The sequence below is a fragment of the Ammospiza caudacuta genome, chromosome 12 (assembly GCF_027887145.1).
Source record: "Ammospiza caudacuta isolate bAmmCau1 chromosome 12, bAmmCau1.pri, whole genome shotgun sequence".
Taxonomy (NCBI): domain Eukaryota; kingdom Metazoa; phylum Chordata; class Aves; order Passeriformes; family Passerellidae; genus Ammospiza; species Ammospiza caudacuta.
In genome coordinates this window covers 3565143-3583297 of record NC_080604.1, presented here as the reverse complement: position 1 = coordinate 3583297, position 18155 = coordinate 3565143, and the positions used below count along the sequence as shown (strand labels likewise).

General features: G+C 43.4%; 1 protein-coding gene across 4 annotated transcripts in view; it reads right to left on the bottom strand.

The window, feature by feature from the left end:
• The window catches only part of RAF1 (Raf-1 proto-oncogene, serine/threonine kinase), a 43581-nt gene that overhangs the window by 1645 nt on the left and 23781 nt on the right, over positions 1-18155 (bottom strand). The window contains exons 7-18 of one of the 4 annotated variants that reach the window (XM_058813115.1): positions 17546-17644; positions 15961-16114; positions 14535-14594; positions 12771-12798; positions 12552-12679; positions 10873-10990; positions 8166-8250; positions 6893-7069; positions 4538-4584; positions 2903-3021; positions 1149-1280; positions 487-621 (exon numbers count right to left, since the gene is read on the bottom strand). In XM_058813115.1, coding sequence (XP_058669098.1) covers positions 487-621; positions 1149-1280; positions 2903-3021; positions 4538-4584; positions 6893-7069; positions 8166-8250; positions 10873-10990; positions 12552-12679; positions 12771-12798; positions 14535-14594; positions 15961-16114; positions 17546-17644 — 1282 coding nt within the window. The remainder of the gene's footprint in view (positions 1-486; positions 622-1148; positions 1281-2902; positions 3022-4537; positions 4585-6892; positions 7070-8165; positions 8251-10872; positions 10991-12551; positions 12680-12770; positions 12799-14534; positions 14595-15960; positions 16115-17545; positions 17645-18155) is intronic. The other 3 variants (XM_058813116.1, XM_058813117.1, XM_058813118.1) reach the window with 3 other exon arrangements.

Genomic DNA, 18155 nt, shown 5'->3' with positions numbered 1-18155 from the left:
AATTAATTAATTACTCATAATTAATGAGTATAAGAAAGTCTATAGTCCATCCCCATAGTGACAGGACAAGGTAAAGCATCCCTTGTAGAAATACCAAGAATTGCTCCAGGAGTTTACATCCCCCAGTGGATTTTGTTTCCTTGTTCAGAGGTGTGGGGAAGGAAAGGAGCAGTGGCCTCTCATTTCCCTCAACTCTAAAATGAAAGGAATATCCAGAGATAGATTTCACTTTTCTGGACTGAGGGGGTTTGGTTTGTCTCTGGGCAGGTGAGGTGATGAAGGCCCAGCACAGCCTCAGGTTGTGTTCCATGGACTCCCAGAACTGCCAGTCCAACCAAAGCACAGCCCAGAGCTGCATTAGCAATGAACACAGACCCAGGGCAAGGCTGCACTTGCTGTTCCCCAGAATTTCCATCTGCAGAGTCCTGTGTGCCCAAGGGCTCCTCACAAGCCCTCAGGCCCTGGGCAGGACCCCACCCCGCTCACCTGAGGGAACAGAGGCCGCTCTTCCCTGACTTTCTTCAGGCAATCTGCTACCAGCCTCTTCATGGCCTTGGGGCAGTTCTTGTACAGCTTGCTGAGGTCTGGGGAAGCATAGCCCCTGCCAACCATGAAAATGATCTGCAAAACAACCACCCACAAAAAAACCAGGTTACACAGGGGCTCGCTGCTGGGCAGCTGGGATGGAACCCAGTCCCACAGGGCACTGCCCTGCAGGCTGGGCTGCCTAGCAGCACAGACTAAACACAAATATTCAATATTCCAAGGCTGGACAATAGTTATTGGGGTTTTTCCATCAGTAAAAAGCACCAAATCCAATCCTCCTGATGCAGCAGCAGCATATTTAACACCAAAATGGGAATTTCCCATAACTGCAAATGTATACAGCAATATTTTACTGTGCACCTGGGAATAAATTAACAGGGCACTTCAAATATTTATATACAAGGAATTTTCTCCTTTGAGTACCTGCCCTGTCAATCCTGAGGTGAACTCTCAGTTCCACATTCACTGCTGACACCAGGCAGGCTGGCAGCCCCACCTCAGCTGGTTTAATAAATAATAAATTTGTATTTTCCCTGCATTTCTCCAGGCCAGGGGATGTGCCATGGGCAGAAGTGAGCTGGGCTGCCCCAGGGGGCTCCTACCTGATCTCTGTTGTTGATGTGGGAGTAGGGCAGCTCCCCTGTCATCAGCTCATAGAGCACTATGCCATAGGAGTAGACATCTGACTGGAAGCTGAAGGGGTTGCTGTCCTGCATCCGGATCACCTCGGGGGCCTGCAGGGGAACAAACACAAACAAAACTCAGCAGCAACAGCAGAAAGCCAAGAGAGAGCATTTGGGAAGCAGAGACTGAGCTCAGCTGGAAATCAGTGAGCAAAGGGCACCCCAAAGCTTGAGGAGTTTACCTAAAGCTCTGGACAAGCTCAGGCTACTCCACATCTAATTAAAATTATCAATACAGTTCAAATCAATGCTTTAACTGAACAAGCATTTTGCCATTAGAAAAAAATATTAATATTTGGATTTGCAACGTTTATTGACTCCTGTTACATCTTACACAGAACTGAGCCAGAGTTGCACCACCAGTTCTTAAACTTGGTATCAAGGTTAAAAGGGAAAATACAAAACTCTCATCTCTTGTAAACTGATACCAAAACTTGGTCAGGAAATGTGAAAGCCAAACACAAACCAGCACATATTGAACAGATCAGGGAAGAAATGCAGGAACATTTTGCATATTTCCTAGTTTAACATATCCCCAAAGTTTGATGAGGTTACCTAAGGCTCTGGAGAAGTTCAGGCTACTCCACATCTTATTAAAAATAACAATACAGTTCAGAACACACCAAAAAAAAAAAAAAATCAATGCTTTAACTGAACAAGCATTTTGCCACTAGAAAAAAATATTAATATTTGCATTTGCAACATTTATTGACTCCTGTTGTACCTTACACAGAACTGAGCATGTGTTTCACCATCAGTTCTTAAACTGGTATCAAGGTTAAACAAATAAAATATATATTTATATATATAAATATATAAAAATACATAAATATATATTAAAAATATTTTCAAAAATACAAAACTCTCATCTCTTGTAAATTGATACCAAAACTTGGTCAGGAAATGTGAAAGCCAAACACAAACCAGCACATACTGAACAGATCAGGGAAGAAATGCAGGAAAATTTAACAGCTTTGCCAATTATGAAGCTTCTTAAAATAAACATTGTCAGATGACTGAGCAAAACAAGGTGTGAACCGTCAGAAGAATTTTCCCCATTGACTGAGATCTTTTCTCCCTCCTAAAGAATCCCCGCAGAATTATTAAGCAAAGCACTAAAGTACAATAAGTGATCACAGGAGCTTCCAAGGAAAGAGAAACAACCTTCCCTCCTGTGACAGCTCAGCAAACATGGGCTACAAATGACTAAAATAAATATATTAATTTTTTTTAAAGCCTGCAATGAGCAAATATGCAGGGTGGTGTTTTTCCCCAAGGTCTGTTTCATGTACACAAATACCTTGCATTGGGTAAATTAGTTTTAAATCCTTTTTTTTTTTAAGAAAAGCTTTTAAAATTTGGCTTTTTGTACAATTTTTTTTTACAGAAAAGAACATTTCTACTTCTGGAACTCTGTTTCAGGTGATGTGTGTATTTTACAGAGCACAAAGCATCCTGACATTCTTAATACACATTCCCAGATACACCGGCAGCCCTAAATATTTCAAATCACTCCCAAGCCCCAGTGGAGAGCCCACGGGTGCCTGGTGCCTGCTCTGCACAATCCAGCCCCAGCGTTGCCTGTCCTGGAGCTGAACCCAAGCCCAGACAGACGGACAGCCCCGAGCGCTCAGGGGGTGCAGAGCACTGAAATGCAGCAAGGTTGTGCTCACCATCCACAGGATGGAGCCCGTGGGCTGCTCCACCTGCTGGGACCCACTCCACCGGGATTTCACAGTTGCCAGACCAAAGTCTCCTATTTTCACTGTGAGGCCTTCATGAAGAAATATATCTGTGGCTTTGTTAAAGAAACTGCACAAAACTGAGTCAAACATTGGATATTTTCTGACCTGACTGACAAGTGCTGCTTTTTTTATTGAAACCTGCTGGGAGCTGTATGGGAAACAAAGGAAAGGGATTTTAAATTAACATTTAACACTAAACCAGAGCAGATGTTCAGCAGCATTTGCAGATTTATCTTTATGGTGAGCCAGGACAGAAATCAACAGTTCATTGCCATCCATGGCTGCAGCTCCTTAAATAACTGAGAAAGGGAAACAGCTCAGAGGTCTCAAACTCAGAAAAGAAAATTAAGAAAAAATAATTACAAGGATAATTAAGTATCAAAATAAAATCTATTTCCATAAAGTTCTCTGGCAGATCTGCTGAGGTCTAACTATGATTTTAACTGCAAATATATCCACACTATTTACAATTATCTCCTTCATGGATCTGTCACTGATATCTATATTATATATATATATATATATACATATATATATATATGTGTGTGTGTGTTTATATATATATGTATTTATATATATACATATATATGTGTGTGTATGTGTATATATTTATATATATTATACATTTTAGTTACATATATTTATATTTTATATATAAACATATTTATAATATATATTAAATATATATATATTTTAAAAACCCCAGCACCTTCTCTGCTGGGTTTATTCTAAGAAGTTATCATTTAATGATTCCACTTAGGAATGCTGCAAGTTCAAGGAGATAATTCAGAAATATAAACATTACTGACTCCCTCATTTCTGTCAGGAGCAGAGCAAACTTATTTCATAAAAATGATCATCATTAACTAGGAATCACAAATTTCTGGCCTCCTATACAGTAAAATAATTGAGTTTTTTTAAACTGAAAATAGAATCCACTGACACTGTGGAACTACTGGACTTGGCAGATTTTTTATGATGACATTTGCCAAAACATCCTGGTCACATCTGATGGAAGGAAGCCCCAGTTCCCATCTCCAGGGATGCTCTGGTAATTCCAAAATCAGGTATTTCAAAGGTGAAAGAAATCAGCTCACAACATTTTCACTCCAGATGTCTTACTGAATATTTATTTTTGCACAAAATATAATTGTAAAAGTCTGCCTTTTCTTGAGTTTAAAGTAGAATTTTGGCTTCATTTCTGCCAACTATGCGAGGACTTTTAAACACACTAAAAATACCCAAGAGACAGAAACAAACCCATGTGTGCACACAGATGAACACACAGCTCCCATCAATGAGAGCAGCATGTGGGTACCAGAGGACTGAATAAACCTCATTTCAGTAAAATTAGAGAATTCTGGAGCACAACTCTTGCACATCTTTATCCCAAGTGTGGCCCTGTGGAAGTCCTTGCTAGTTCATCAACAGGGACTGCCCATTAGTAGTTATATACATAAATATATTTTAAAAAGCTGCTGCAACCCCCACAGAAAGCAAGCTCCAAATCACCATTAAGAAATCCCTCCCTCCCAGCAGAGAATGGAGACTCAGGAAGGATACTATTGGATTTCATGTCTCTGTGGATGATGTTCTTTGCATGTAAATAGCTGTGAAGGGAAAAGCACAAGAGCCATTAGCAGGGCTGCTCACAAACCATCAGCATTTTCATTGCCCCCAGACACTTCATTCAGTTTATTCCACACCCAGCCCCTTCTGGCTTTCCACAAATCTACTTGGGGAACAAAGACATGGAGCTGTGCTCAGTGCAGAGAAGAAATGCCAGGAAGGAGTGGCACAAATTCATTAACCCTGGGAACCTGGGGCTGTGCTCACAGCCATGAGCTCTGTGCCCTGTGCTGGGGCTGACAGCTCCAAATGGACACTGAAACCTGCCCAGATCCTGGAGTCTGCTCCAAATGGACATTTAACCTGCCCAGATCCTGGAGTCTGCTCCAAATGGACATTGAAACCTGGCCTGATCCTGGAGTCTGCTCCAAATGGACACTGAAACCTGGCCTGATCCTGGAGTCTGCTCCAAATGGACATTTAACCTGCCCAGATCCTGGAGTCTGACAGCTCCAAATGGACATTTAACCTGCCCAGATCCTGAAGTCTGGTTTGCAAACCTGGGCCTTGAGCTCTGCAGCTGCTCCTGTGCTCTCAGCATCAGAGCCAGGGCTGAAAGCAGAGCTGGAAATGCTTCCAGAAACATCTGGGTGAGTCCTGGGGAACAGAGCAGCCACACCTCAGCCCACAGAGCATCCATCAGTGTGTGTCAGACACTGCAGGGTTACGCTGACACAGGGAGGAAAAGCCCCTTCATTCTGAATTTACAACAGCTATCATTTGCTGCACTAGAGCAAGAGCTCAGGCTGGACAAGCAGATAAAATAGCTGATAAAATAGAGAAAATCTAATTGATATAAGGGAAAGAAGGGGGGAAAGGGAAAAAAGGGGGGAAAGGGAAAAAAGGGGGGAAAGGGAAAAAAGGGGGGAAAGGGAAAAAAGGGGGGAAAGGGAAAAAAGGGGGGAAAGGGAAAAAAGGGGGGAAAGGGAAAAAAGGGGGGAAAGGGAAAAAAGGGGGGAAAGGGAAAAAAGGGGGGAAAGGGAAAAAAGGGGGGAAAGGGAAAAAAGGGGGGAAAGGGAAAAAAGGGGGGAAAGGGAAAAAAGGGGGGAAAGGGAAAAAAGGGGGGAAAGGGAAAAAAGGGGGGAAAGGGAAAAAAGGGGGGAAAGGGAAAAAAGGGGGGAAAGGGAAAAAAGGGGGGAAAGGGAAAAAAGGGGGGAAAGGGAAAAAAGGGGGGAAAGGGAAAAAAGGGGGGAAAGGGAAAAAAGGGGGGAAAGGGAAAAAAGGGGGGAAAGGGAAAAAAGGGGGGAAAGGGAAAAAAGGGGGGAAAGGGAAAAAAGGGGGGAAAGGGAAAAAAGGGGGGAAAGGGAAAAAAGGGGGGAAAGGGAAAAAAGGGGGGAAAGGGAAAAAAGGGGGGAAAGGGAAAAAAGGGGGGAAAGGGAAAAAAGGGGGGAAAGGGAAAAAAGGGGGGAAAGGGAAAAAAGGGGGGAAAGGGAAAAAAGGGGGGAAAGGGAAAAAAGGGGGGAAAGGGAAAAAAGGGGGGAAAGGGAAAAAAGGGGGGAAAGGGAAAAAAGGGGGGAAAGGGAAAAAAGGGGGGAAAGGGAAAAAAGGGGGGAAAGGGAAAAAAGGGGGGAAAGGGAAAAAAGGGGGGAAAGGGAAAAAAGGGGGGAAAGGGAAAAAAGGGGGGAAAGGGAAAAAAGGGGGGAAAGGGAAAAAAGGGGGGAAAGGGAAAAAAGGGGGGAAAGGGAAAAAAGGGGGGAAAGGGAAAAAAGGGGGGAAAGGGAAAAAAGGGGGGAAAGGGAAAAAAGGGGGGAAAGGGAAAAAAGGGGGGAAAGGGAAAAAAGGGGGGAAAGGGAAAAAAGGGGGGAAAGGGAAAAAAGGGGGGAAAGGGAAAAAAGGGGGGAAAGGGAAAAAAGGGGGGAAAGGGAAAAAAGGGGGGAAAGGGAAAAAAGGGGGGAAAGGGAAAAAAGGGGGGAAAGGGAAAAAAGGGGGGAAAGGGAAAAAAGGGGGGAAAGGGAAAAAAGGGGGGAAAGGGAAAAAAGGGGGGAAAGGGAAAAAAGGGGGGAAAGGGAAAAAAGGGGGGAAAGGGAAAAAAGGGGGGAAAGGGAAAAAAGGGGGGAAAGGGAAAAAAGGGGGGAAAGGGAAAAAAGGGGGGAAAGGGAAAAAAGGGGGAAAGGGAAAAAAGGGGGGAAAGGGAAAAAAGGGGGGAAAGGGAAAAAAGGGGGGAAAGGGAAAAAAGGGGGGAAAGGGAAAAAAGGGGGGAAAGGGAAAAAAGGGGGGAAAGGGAAAAAAGGGGGGAAAGGGAAAAAAGGGGGGAAAGGGAAAAAAGGGGGGAAAGGGAAGGGCACTCACTCCATGCCCTGGGCGGTCTGGCGGGCGATGTCGATCAGCTGGAACATCTGGAACTTGGTCTCCTGCACGTGCAGGTGTTTGTAGAGGCTGCTGCCCTCACACCACTGGGTGACAATGGCCAGGTTGTCCTTGGTCATGTAGCCCATGAAGAGCAGGATGTTCACGTGCCGGGTCTTCCTGACAGAGGAGCACCAAGAGAAATCAGTGGCTGCACCCAAAGCGCTCCCCAGGGCTGCTCAAAGGGCACTCCTGGCTGGATGCACCTCATCTCTGCAGTCCCAGCCCAGTGTGGGAGCCAAGTTTGGGCTCACAGATAATTAAAATACAACACAGTTGCCATTTTCTGGTTTTTCAGCTGGTTTTTTGCTTTTTAGTTACAATACTTCCTTTTAGTTACTTAAAATCAACATTAAAGAAAAGGATGTCTGAAAACCCAAGTGGTTTGACATCAACAAGCAACAGCCACACTTGCAAGTGGGGTTAGAAGTCACAGGAATGGCAGAAATCACCCTGGAAGCTGGGAAAAATCCCAGCTTTAGGTGGAAGACTAAAGACTTCCTTCCACCCCCCAATTCTTCCCCATTCCCAGCTGCTTTCACAAACCAGAACTTTTCCTTCCACCCCAAATTTTTCCCCATTCCCAGCTGCTTTCACAAACCAGAGCTTTTCTTTCCACCCTCAATTTTTCCCCATTCTCAAATGCTTTTGCAAGCCAGAGCTTTTCCTTCTATCCCAACTTTTCCCCATTCCCAGCTGCTTTCAAAGACCAGAGCTTTCTTTTCTTTCCAAACCCTGATTTTTCCCCAAGAGAGACCAAAGGATGGCTATAAACCCTCAAGGAATTATCAGATACAGAGATGAGTTTTTTATCTATCTACTTGGTTCAATTGTCAGAAGTAACATCACAAACACTAAAATACCTCAGGATCTGAAAGCAGAGAACAGTTACACTCATCAGTGCATGTGCTTAAGGAAAAAAAAATTATTGTGCTGCAATTTGAAGAGGAGCTTCAAACTTCAACACTTGAAGAGTTCAAGTGTGGTGAGGATTAGGGCAGAATTTATTAATGCCCACCTTCACTGCCCAGTGTGGTCTGAGCAATGTGGGTGTTGAGAGACCACAAAAATACTCTGAAATAGGACTGTCTTTTTTATTCTTCTCTGGAAATCTGCTTTTTGTGAACAGAATATTGGGCCAGAAGGCTCCAGGGAGGGCTGGGAGGCAAATGCAGCAGCTGGAATATCAGAATTTAGCAGTGCAACACCAACTCACCTCAGGACAGCCACTTCATTCCTGAAAGCCTGGAACTGCTCTGGGGTTGGGTCTACAACCTTTAGGATCTTCACTGCTACATCCCCTGGAAATACAATTACCACAAATTTATTGAAAGTGCAGCTTTCCTTTCCTCCCCAAAATAACATAAATAAACAATGAAACTAAAATCCCTCATCTGTGCACAGCACACCTCTACTAAAGGGTCAAGATTTCCCTGCAAATTCCTGTGGTATCAAGCAATTAATTTAGCTGAATTTCAGTCTAATGGAAAAAGCCATTAATTAATTATTTACACACTTCCCTTCCATTTTTAAGGGAAAAATATTCCCTTAAATTTTTATTCTCTCCTCCTTTTTGCAGGACATATGTACACACACCTTTGTGGTTTTATTATCAAATTTATTATCAATTAAATATTGAAGTGTTTTATAAATAAACTTCATCTGAGCACATTAGAAAACCCAACAGCTCTCCTTCATGCAGAATTTCATTAATTATTTAATTCTTGAAGAGGTGTGAATGTTCTACTAAAATAAATCATAATATAAATTTAGTTTTTATTATAAAATCTGACTGAATTCATTTTTCCCCTTGATTTCTGTGTCCCATTTCAGTTCCATAATGAAAATCAGACTTTCAGTGTAACAATATTGCTTCCCTTCTGCTGACAGCATCTGGGCTTTGACACATGCAAGTATTTACTCATTAAAAGTAGAGGGCAGCAGGTAGGTTTCCAGATTTGTTTTTTCAGGTTTTTTTTTCTGACAATTCTGCCATTTAAATTAGAGCCTGGAGGGGTTTCTGTGAGCTTCTGTTCAAAATCACAAGCCATGAATTTGGAAACAAATTCTGCAGCTTTGCAGGGTGTCTGTTTTCAAAATATCCCCACTACAGATCAAACTCTCACATTAATCATTTTTTCATTGAAAAAACTCCACAATTTATTTATGCTGATTTCCTTTCCATCCCACCTGGAAATGAAGCATGCTAATTGAACCACAAAGGTTTAAGAGAAGCTAAATATAATTGAAGAGCAGGCTGTGGAATTTCCCAGCTAACAGAAAATAAACCCTTTCAGAAAGCAAGCTGGGAACATGGGAGTGAAGAGATCAGAGCCGTGAGAATGGAGAGCTGTGAGATTGAGTTTGGTGTCTGAGCTTTGCTTTAACCCCAGGGCTGCTCTTACACAGCAGATCCTGGTTCTGCCTGGGCCTTTGGTGAAGGATGAGCACCCAGCAGCAATAAATCCATTTTCCCTCTTCCCTTGGAGGCAGATGAGCACCCAGCACCCCTAAATCCATTTTCCCTTTGGTGACAGATGAGCACCCAGCAGCAATAAATCCATTCTGCCTGTGCCCTTGGTGAAGGATGAGCACCCAGCACCCCAAGATCCATTCTCCCTGTGCCTTTGGAAGCAGATGAGCACCCAGCACCCCTAAACCCATTCTCCCTTTGGTGGCAGCTGAGTACTCAGCAGCAATAAATCCATTTTCTTTTTGAAGGCAGATGAGCACCCAGCAGCAATAAATCCATTCTCCCTGTTCCCTTAGTGAAGGATGAGCACCCAACAGCAATAAATCCATTTTCCCTTTGGTGGAAGATGAACACCCAGCACCCCTAAACCCATTCTCCCTCTTCCCTTGGTGAAGGATGAGCACCCAGCAGCAATAAATCCATTTTCCCTTTGGTGAAGGATGAGCACCCAGGTTCAATAAATCCATTCTCCCTGTGCCTTTGGTGGCAGATGAGCACCCAGCAGCAATAAATTCATTTTCCCTTTGGTGGAAACTGAGCACTGAGCACCCCAAAATGCCTTTTCCCTTTGGTGAAGGATGAGCATCCAGCACTCCTAAATCCATTTTCCTTGTGCCTTTGGTGAAGGATGAGCACAGAGCACCCCAAATGCATTTTCCCTGTGCCTTTGGTGGCAGATAAGCACCCAGTGGCAATAAATCCCTTTTCCCTTTTGTGGCAAATGAGCACCCAGCACCCCTAAACCCATTCTCCCTTTGGTGGCAGCTGAGCACCCAGCAGCAATAAATCCATCCTCCCTTTAGAGGCAGATGAGCACCCAGCCAGGTACAATAAACCCATTTTCTCTGTGCCTCTAGTGAAGGATAAGCACCCAGCACCCCTAAATCAATTTTCCCTTTGGAGGCAGCTGAGCACCCAGCACCCCCAGATCCATTTCCTCTGTGCCTTTGGTGAAAGGATGAGCATCCAGCACCCCTAAATCCATTCTCCCTTTGGTGAAGGATGAGCACCCAGGACCCCTAAATCCATTCTCCCTTTGGTGAAGGATGAGCACCCAGCACCCCTAAATCCATTCTCCCTTTGGTGAAGGATGAGCACCCAGCACCCCTAAATCCATTCTCCCTGTGCCTTTGGAGACAGATGAGCACCCAGAACCTGTAATTCCATTTTGCCTGTCCCTTAGTGAAGGATGAGCACCCAGGTGCAATAAATCCATTTTCTCTGTGCCTTTGGTGGCAGATGAGCACCCAGCACCCCTAAACTCATTCTCCCTCTTCCCTTGGTGAAGGATGAGCACCCAGCAGCAATAAATCCATTCTCCCTGTGCCCTTGGTGAAGGATGAACACCCAGCACCCCTAAATCCATTCTCCTGTGCCTTTGGAGGCAGCTGAGCACGCAGCACCCCAAGCTCCATTTTCCCTGGGTGCTGCCCCCCAGCTGCAGACTCACCGTGCCACTTGCCCTTGTAAACTGTCCCAAAAGAGCCTGAGCCTATCCTGGTGGAGAGCATCACTTCACTGGCTTCTATCTCCCAGTAATAGCTGGAGTCTCTCTGTCCACGAGGCCTCTGCAACAACAATTCACAGGGAGTTCATTTCTAATCACCTGTATTATACACACACAAATAAATTAAGTAACTTCCTTCACACAACTTCCCCCTGGAACCTTGAGGGGCTGATCCTGCAGTTTGGATTTTTGTTTTTCTCCTCAGTTTGGGAGGGTGGTGGGGGTTTTTAGCAAAACACCCAAATAAAAAATCACCCATTTTCATGGATGTCTTGAACTGTTTATCATGAAGGTCTGCACTAGAAAACTAAACCCTAAGGAACACGTATTTTATGATCAAATATTTTAAAACATCTGAAATATTTAAGAGAGTGGTTTCTTCAAAAGCACAATGCTAAAACTCTGCAACTCTTAAATGGAATAAGCCAAACAGATGAGAGCAAAATTCCCAATGTCTAAGTGAGCAAAACCTGTGAATCCCACTGAGCAACTGTGTTCTCCTTGTGAAAGCTTAGAAGCCTTCAAAAATTTCAAGATATTATCAATTATTATTATCAATTGTTATTCTAACTCTTCTTTCTTTCCCCCACCCCTAAGTTTAAATCAAACCTTTGAAGGAAAAGTTGTATTTTGTAAAATCTGGTTTTCCCTGAGACATTTGACTGTCCAATGGAAATGAAGGCATTGGAAACAGCACAGTTCAAACAGGGCTAATAAAGCCAATTTTAAATAAATTAAAACTGGATCAAAAGGATGTAACCTCGAAAGATTTAAAAGGAAATCCTTGGACCTGCACTGACAATGTCACACCACTGCCTGAAATTCATTTGCAACCCAGAACACTTTGTTCTGAGCATTTATAACCCATTTATAACAGTGCCATCATTCCCCAATTAATGATAATAAACTGCTCCTGTATACACAGTGCAGAGCAATCCAAGATTATCTGCACCTTTTAGTGCAGAAATTCATCCCTGCACCTTTTAGTGCAGAAATTCATCCCTGCACCTTTTAGTGCAGAAATTTATCCCTGCACACCTTCCAGTGCAGAAATTCATCCCTGCACACCTTCCAGTGCAGAAATTCATCCCTGCACACCTTCCAGTGCAGAAATTCATCCCTGCACACCTTCCAGTGCAGAAATTCATCCCTGCACACCTTCCAGTGCAGAAATTCATCCCTGCACACCTTCCAGTGCAGAAATTCATCCCTGCACACCTTCCAGTGCAGAAATTCATCCCTGCACACCTTCCAGTGCAGAAATTCATCCCTGCACACCTTCCAGTGCAGAAATTCATCCCTGCACACCTTCCAGTGCAGAAATTCATCCCTGCACACCTTCCAGTGCAGAAATTCATCCCTGCACACCTTCCAGTGCAGAAATTCATCCCTGCACACCTTCCAGTGCAGAAATTCATCCCTGCACACCTTCCAGTGCAGAAATTCATCCCTGCACCTTCCAGTGCAGAAATTCATCTCTGCACCTTTTAGTGCAGAAATTTATCCCTGCACCTTTCAGTGCAGAAATTCATCCCTGCACCTTTTAGGGCAGAAATTCATCCCTCACCACTCTCCCAGCAGGGTGTAACTCATTTTGGAATTAAAACAAACACCATACTTACAATTTTGTTTTTTTCTTGTGTGTTAGATGCAGGGGCTCTCTCTCTTTGGGCTGGGACTGGGGTTTTAGGCTGAGACCAGCCAGTTGGGCTCATATTGTTAGGACTTCCAGACAGAGCAGAGGGTGAGGCTTTAAGACAGAAACACAAGGAAACAGGTGATGAACAAGAAAACAACCAAATCAAACCATATTAGAAAATGTTTCATTTTTGAAACCATACCTGATTCACTATGGCTTCGAATTGCATCCTGCAACAGAGAAAATGGATAATAAAGTTAGTAAATGTAAGAGAACACACAAAGGAACAAGCAGGGCTGGTGTGGAAATTGCTGGGCCAGTTTTAGTGCAATGCAGCACTGGCCAGCAGCTCCAGGATTGGGGATCTGCTCATCACACCAATCCTGCAGGAAACCCATGCAACTTGTGAACTCTGACAACACAGGGAAGATTCACAGCATACTGAAAGGACTGCTACCAAAAAGGAAAGAGAAAAGGGCACAAAACAAGAAGAACCAGCAGCAACACTGCCTGCATTCCCCCTGCACCTCATGCTTGTGTTCCAGGTGTGGACAGAGCTCCTGGCATGGCTCTGCCCCAGGGGACAACTCCCAAACAGCTTCTGGGTACAGCAGGACTTTTAACCCCCCCCCAAATATTCCACCTCAACACCCACGTGAAATAGCTGTACATACTTCAACCCCCAAAAAAGCTACACAAGTGCCCCTACACAAAGCCCTCTCCTTTTCCAAGCACATTCCCACAGGGAATTTGGCATTTGAGCAGTGTTTCCCACAGGTCACCAGGACAGTGCCACAAGTGTCACCTCATGCCACGGGCACAACACAACTCTAGAGCCATGCACAAGAGAGAACTAAGCTCTGACAAACAGCACTGCACAGCTTTTCTCACCTGCCTTTGGCATTATCCCAAAGTACAAACAGCAAAGGGAAAATATCCAGGGACTGTGTGAGTACAAAGCAAGAACATGCACTACAGAGAGGTTAAACACTGTCAAAGTTAACAGAAGTCAATGCAAATTCTCTAACTAATTAGTAGAATAATAAATGTAAGATTTCATAGGAGGACAGAACAAGCCCACATTGCACTCCACAGTTTCAAATTAAGATTATCCTGAGCAAAGATTCAGTTATAAAATACATTGGTTTAGCTAATTAGTTGCATTCACCCAGGCTGGACTAAGTGCAGCATTCTTGCAGATTGCCACTGCTCCACACCTGAGTGGATTAAAATAAAATCTGCATGAACAACCAGTGAAGAACTCCTCAATTTCATTATTTTGTTCAGTTTAAGGATAATAAAGCCTTTCAGAACTCAAACAACAAGAGATTGGCTTTGTACATCAGCCTGAGAATGTAACTGCTTTCAAGGAGGCTGGCAAAGGGTAACTAAAGAATTCAAATTGTTTCTCATACTTTTATGAGAGTTCTTACTTCTATGTGGAGTTCTTACTTTGAAAAAGTATTTTTGAGCTTCAATCCTGAATATTTGTTTATTTGCTTCAGAATTCAACAGCAAACAAACCAAACCCCCTGTTCCTACACCAGTAACACCATCCCCAGTGCTGCAGTTTGTCAACTTTACTTGGACGGGAAATAAAAACAGTGACATTGTTCTTAATCTCAGGGCTTTGGATGGGTACAGCCAATAAAAACCATTTCCAGAGGGAAAAGCCACCCAATGGATGTGTTTTGAGAAGGTTTTGTTTAAAGGCTGTTTAATGCATTCTAATCCAAGCCTATTCACACTCAGAGGAGGATGAATTCAGCCAGATAAACTGAACATGAAGCTCTTCATCAATCTGCCTCTTCCAATAACAGCCTCAATATTTGAATATAAACATGCTGGCAAGATTCTCATCAGCCCAGGTCCAGATTAAACACTGCAGGTGGACACTGCCATGGCTCACAAGTCCCAGCAATGCTGTTAATGACAAGAAAACAGAAGGCACCAAGGAAATACCTACTCTTCCCCTCAAACAAAAGCGTCTGCACCAGGAGCTGGGAGAAGCATTCAGGCTGTTATTCTAGGCCAACACAGTAAGAGATAAAAGAAAAGAACAGAGGAAGTATAAAAAAATATTTCTAAAAATTAAATGTTAGGCTAAATGAAAGAAAAAGTAAGCTAATTTGCTTGATAAATGATAATTAAGTGCAGTAAAATTTTGAAGTATTCCTGCTCAAACCCAGAGGTTCACTAGGACCTATCCTTGGCTAAACCATTTTTTATTACAGTTTTTCTCCTGGTTTATTAGAAAGTCTTTACTACTTTCTTTCTGCATTGTTGTGGGGCCTTTTAAAAGCTTTTAGGATGTAACAACTATTTTTATGGTAATGTGAAGATCCAGAATAGAAAGTGTTTCTGTCTTTACTGCTCTGCATACAGAATAAAGAAAAAATGTCTCCTTAAAGACTCATCAGTCTACCAGGATCAATAATTCAGATTTTCTTGAGTGCTCCATTGTGGTTTGTGCCATCAGAGATGGTCAGCCTGGCCTCTGAACCAGCAAAAAGGGCTGGGAGCCAAAGAACCCAGAGAGAAAGGGAGGACACAAACCCAGCTGACACAGAGCCTCTGACCAAAAATGCCTCCTGGGCTGCAGGGCACTCTTGCTCTGCTGCCAAGGGCCAGAGGAACTCTCTCACCCCTTCAGAGGATCTTCAGGTTTCACACAAGTCCATAAATCACAGCTGAAGATGCAGGTGAGCTCAGCAGTGAAGGGCTTTTGCTTGGCCTCCAGAGTTTTTAAACTATTCCAGAGGCAAAAGCAACAAACAGGGCTTGCTGTCTCTCCCAGGTCCTGCAGTTCCTGCACACCACTTTGTTAAAGTTGTCACAAACCAAAATTAAAGAAACCCAGCCACTTTAGGCCTGACTTCCAAGAGTTGTCCCTCACTGCCAGTCTAAGGGAGGAAAACACAAAAAAAGGCTGCTTGAAGGCAAGAAGAGCAGGAATAGTCTCAGCCAGACTGGCTTCAGCCCACAGGCCCAGAGCTGTCATTAATTCCCTTCAGTGTAACACAAAACAGAGCCCCAGGAAGCTCTGACCTACCCAGACTTAGGGCACCTTCAGTCTGATTGAAAATTAACACCAGCCCCCCACAAACCCAGACTTTTAAATTTAGAAGAACATTTTTAGACATGTCTAAAAAGCATTTCTTCACAAAACTGACTAACTGCTAAACATCTCTGCACACCCCTAGAATTCACCATTACTCCAGCCAAGTATTAACTGCAAGAATTAACAATGAACTCCCTATGCAAAGGTGTCTCCTGACGCCTTCCCCAGTGAGGCAGCTGAGGAAGATGGTGAGCAGAGGGGAGGAAGGCAGGGAAGGCAAGGCCCCAGGGGCTGTGGCAGGGCAGGGCAGCCCCTGGGGAGCCCAGGTTACCTCAATGATCCTGCTGTCCACGGGCATGGTGGTGCTGACCATGTGCACGTTGGGGGTGGAGGTGGAGCGCTGCCTTTGGGACAGAGAGCCCTCAGAGGAAGGGTTGGATGGGTTGAAAGTGAAGGCATGAGGTGTAGAATACCTGTGCTGGGAGCTGAGAAGGAAGCAGAGACAAAGGGAGAGTTGTGGTTATTTTTATTTCCCCTCCTGTGGCAAGTGACAAACGCTGTTCAATGTAACCTGTCCAAAAGCAATGCACACACAATTCCAAGCAGAGAAAGAGCTGGGATTTACACATCAACTAAGCTACTTGGTCAGCTGAATCAGTCCCAGTTTCATTTAAGAAATAAATTTGAAAAACTAGAAGATCTTGTCAGCTCATATATTTAATTAGTGTGTTTAGCTGAGGTCTGGTTTTGCTGTTAGGAATTTTGCCACCTCAATCCCCACCAAATCACATTTAATACACTGACAAAATACTGGCTCTGAGAGATGAATTCAGGACTGTGAAACTAAACAAACTGCTCATTTCAAGCCTGTTAAATGCACAGCTTAAGAGCTAAGCCCTGAATCTGCAAAGCTTTGCAAGACTGTTCAATGGTTTGCACAGAACAGCCAGCAAGGAAGTCATGAAACCCAACACCAGTTAAAAGGAGGCCAAGACTAAAATCCAGCTCAACAAAGAGTTATAAATCACAGCTAAGGCCACTCAGACCATAAGGATCCCAAAACACAAATGCATCTTTACTGAAATGGGCCAGCCTTCACAAAACCCTTCAAAATATCTATAAAGTTAATAACTCACTGTTCAACAACACTGGAAATAAGAGTGAGACAGCAAAGATCAATTCCTGATGCAGTTCCCATTAAAATAAAGAAATAAAGATATAGAACCATTTACAAGTCAGCTACGTGCTCTGTGCCTCATTCCTGACCAGACTGCTCAAATGGGTGCAGAAAAAACAAAAGCTGGCCTGCTCTCCTCAGCCTCTAGAATTTCAAGGGAAAGAATACAGGCACGTGTTAGGGTCAGGGGACAGGCCCCTTGGAAAGGGACACAAGATTCATTTCAGCACTCAAAACTACAGGAAACTTCTCTTTAGGTATCAGAATTTTCTTTAGAGGAGCAAATTTTCAGTCCCCACTGTTCTCTCCTTAAATTCCTATCTGTCATCAGAATATCAGAGCATTATTTTAGTTATGATGTGAATCATCCACCACGAGACACAAACTCTCAATGCACACTACCTGATCAGATAAAATAAAATTAATTCACAAAAATACCAAAAGGGAGCCTTGGATTTTCTTAGGCAGGAAAACAAAGGTCTCCAAAAAGCCTTTAATACTCTACCTTAAGATTTAAGGCTAAAAATTGCAACTATGTAATCTGAAATCAATGCTTTGGTGGATCTGAGAACAAGAAAGTTGTCTGTGATGAAGTGGTGTTGCTGCCTTGCACATTGATCCCAACCTTGCATCACACTGCTCTGCTTTGGAGGAGCTGGGGGTCTCTGGCTGCTTTGGATGGATTGTTTTGAGAGAAGTGTATTTCCCAAGAGAGAAATGACAGGAAATACAAGCTTACCTAACAGGTATCCGGGAGACAGACTCCCGCATCCGTCTCATTGTCAAGGGAGGTAGTGCAGGGACACCACTGTCACTGATATTTGAATTTGGGAACAATCTGAAATATCAACAAAAACAATTACAACTTCAACTGCTACACTACCTCCTGTACAATGCTCTTGAAAGCTGAAATTTGAAAGGGCTGTTTCTTTGCAGCATGATTAACTTCATGAACACATTCCTATCTTTACATCGTGTTTTTCCTCTGTGTACAACTGAAATCTCTGCCTTCAGACTCCCAAAGAAAAGTTCCACATGTTCTTTCCAAACGTGAGAGACAAAATCTTTTTATATCAGACTTAAGGTTTTCCTGAAAGGGCACTTGACACAATTCAGCTCTATTAAAACCAGGTAGCACCCAGTGGCACGAGTCATCCTGCACTCTCTTAGTATGGGAAAATGCAGAACCACGTGACCAAGTTTAGTTATAAAAAATTACAACCACTAAGACACATAAAAACAATTACAAGCTTTAACACTTTTGCATAAAAGGACTTGTAACATCATAATTTTCAACTTTTTGTAACTGGTATCAGTATCCTCCATCTGTTTTCTCACCATTCACCATT